Raw genomic sequence first — 404 nt, 5'->3', positions numbered from 1 at the left:
TTCCCGCTGCTTCTACGAGGTCTCAGTTTTTCCTCTCCTTTAGGATTCACATCAATACTTCCCCCAACCTCTAAACTCTTGCTTGGCAATGTCACAACAGGTCCAGATGGCGTAACGTCAATCGATTCTGTATTGAGTGTAGCAGCAGTACCGCTACCTCTGGGATTGAAACCAGAATCAATCTTCTGAGAGGTTTCAATAGTCGGAGCATTAGATATAACTGGGACAGAGCCGTTGAGATAACAACTGTCATCGAGGTTTCTAGCAATTTGACAATTTCTTTCCCTAACCTTCTTCGCTTCTTCTCTCCAAGCACTAACACCACCAGGAACTCGATGAGTTTCAGCTACTTCCGATTGGTTTCCCACCTTGGTAATCTCTGGAACCATTCTAAGCTCATTTTG

General features: G+C 44.6%; 1 protein-coding gene across 1 annotated transcript; it reads right to left on the bottom strand.

Moving 5' to 3' along the window:
* On the bottom strand, window positions 1-401 carry LOC104775167 (DNA polymerase I A, chloroplastic/mitochondrial-like; the record flags this gene model as incomplete). Its single annotated transcript, XM_010499411.2, is given in 1 exon segment — window positions 1-401. A coding segment is annotated over 1 exon segment (401 nt), but the record flags the coding sequence as incomplete, so codon positions are not given.
* Window positions 402-404: the final 3 nt, after the last annotated feature.

This window comes from Camelina sativa, unplaced genomic scaffold, assembly GCF_000633955.1.
Source record: "Camelina sativa cultivar DH55 unplaced genomic scaffold, Cs unpScaffold09594, whole genome shotgun sequence".
NCBI lineage: Eukaryota > Viridiplantae > Streptophyta > Magnoliopsida > Brassicales > Brassicaceae > Camelina > Camelina sativa.
This window is presented reverse-complemented; position numbering and strand designations above follow the sequence as displayed.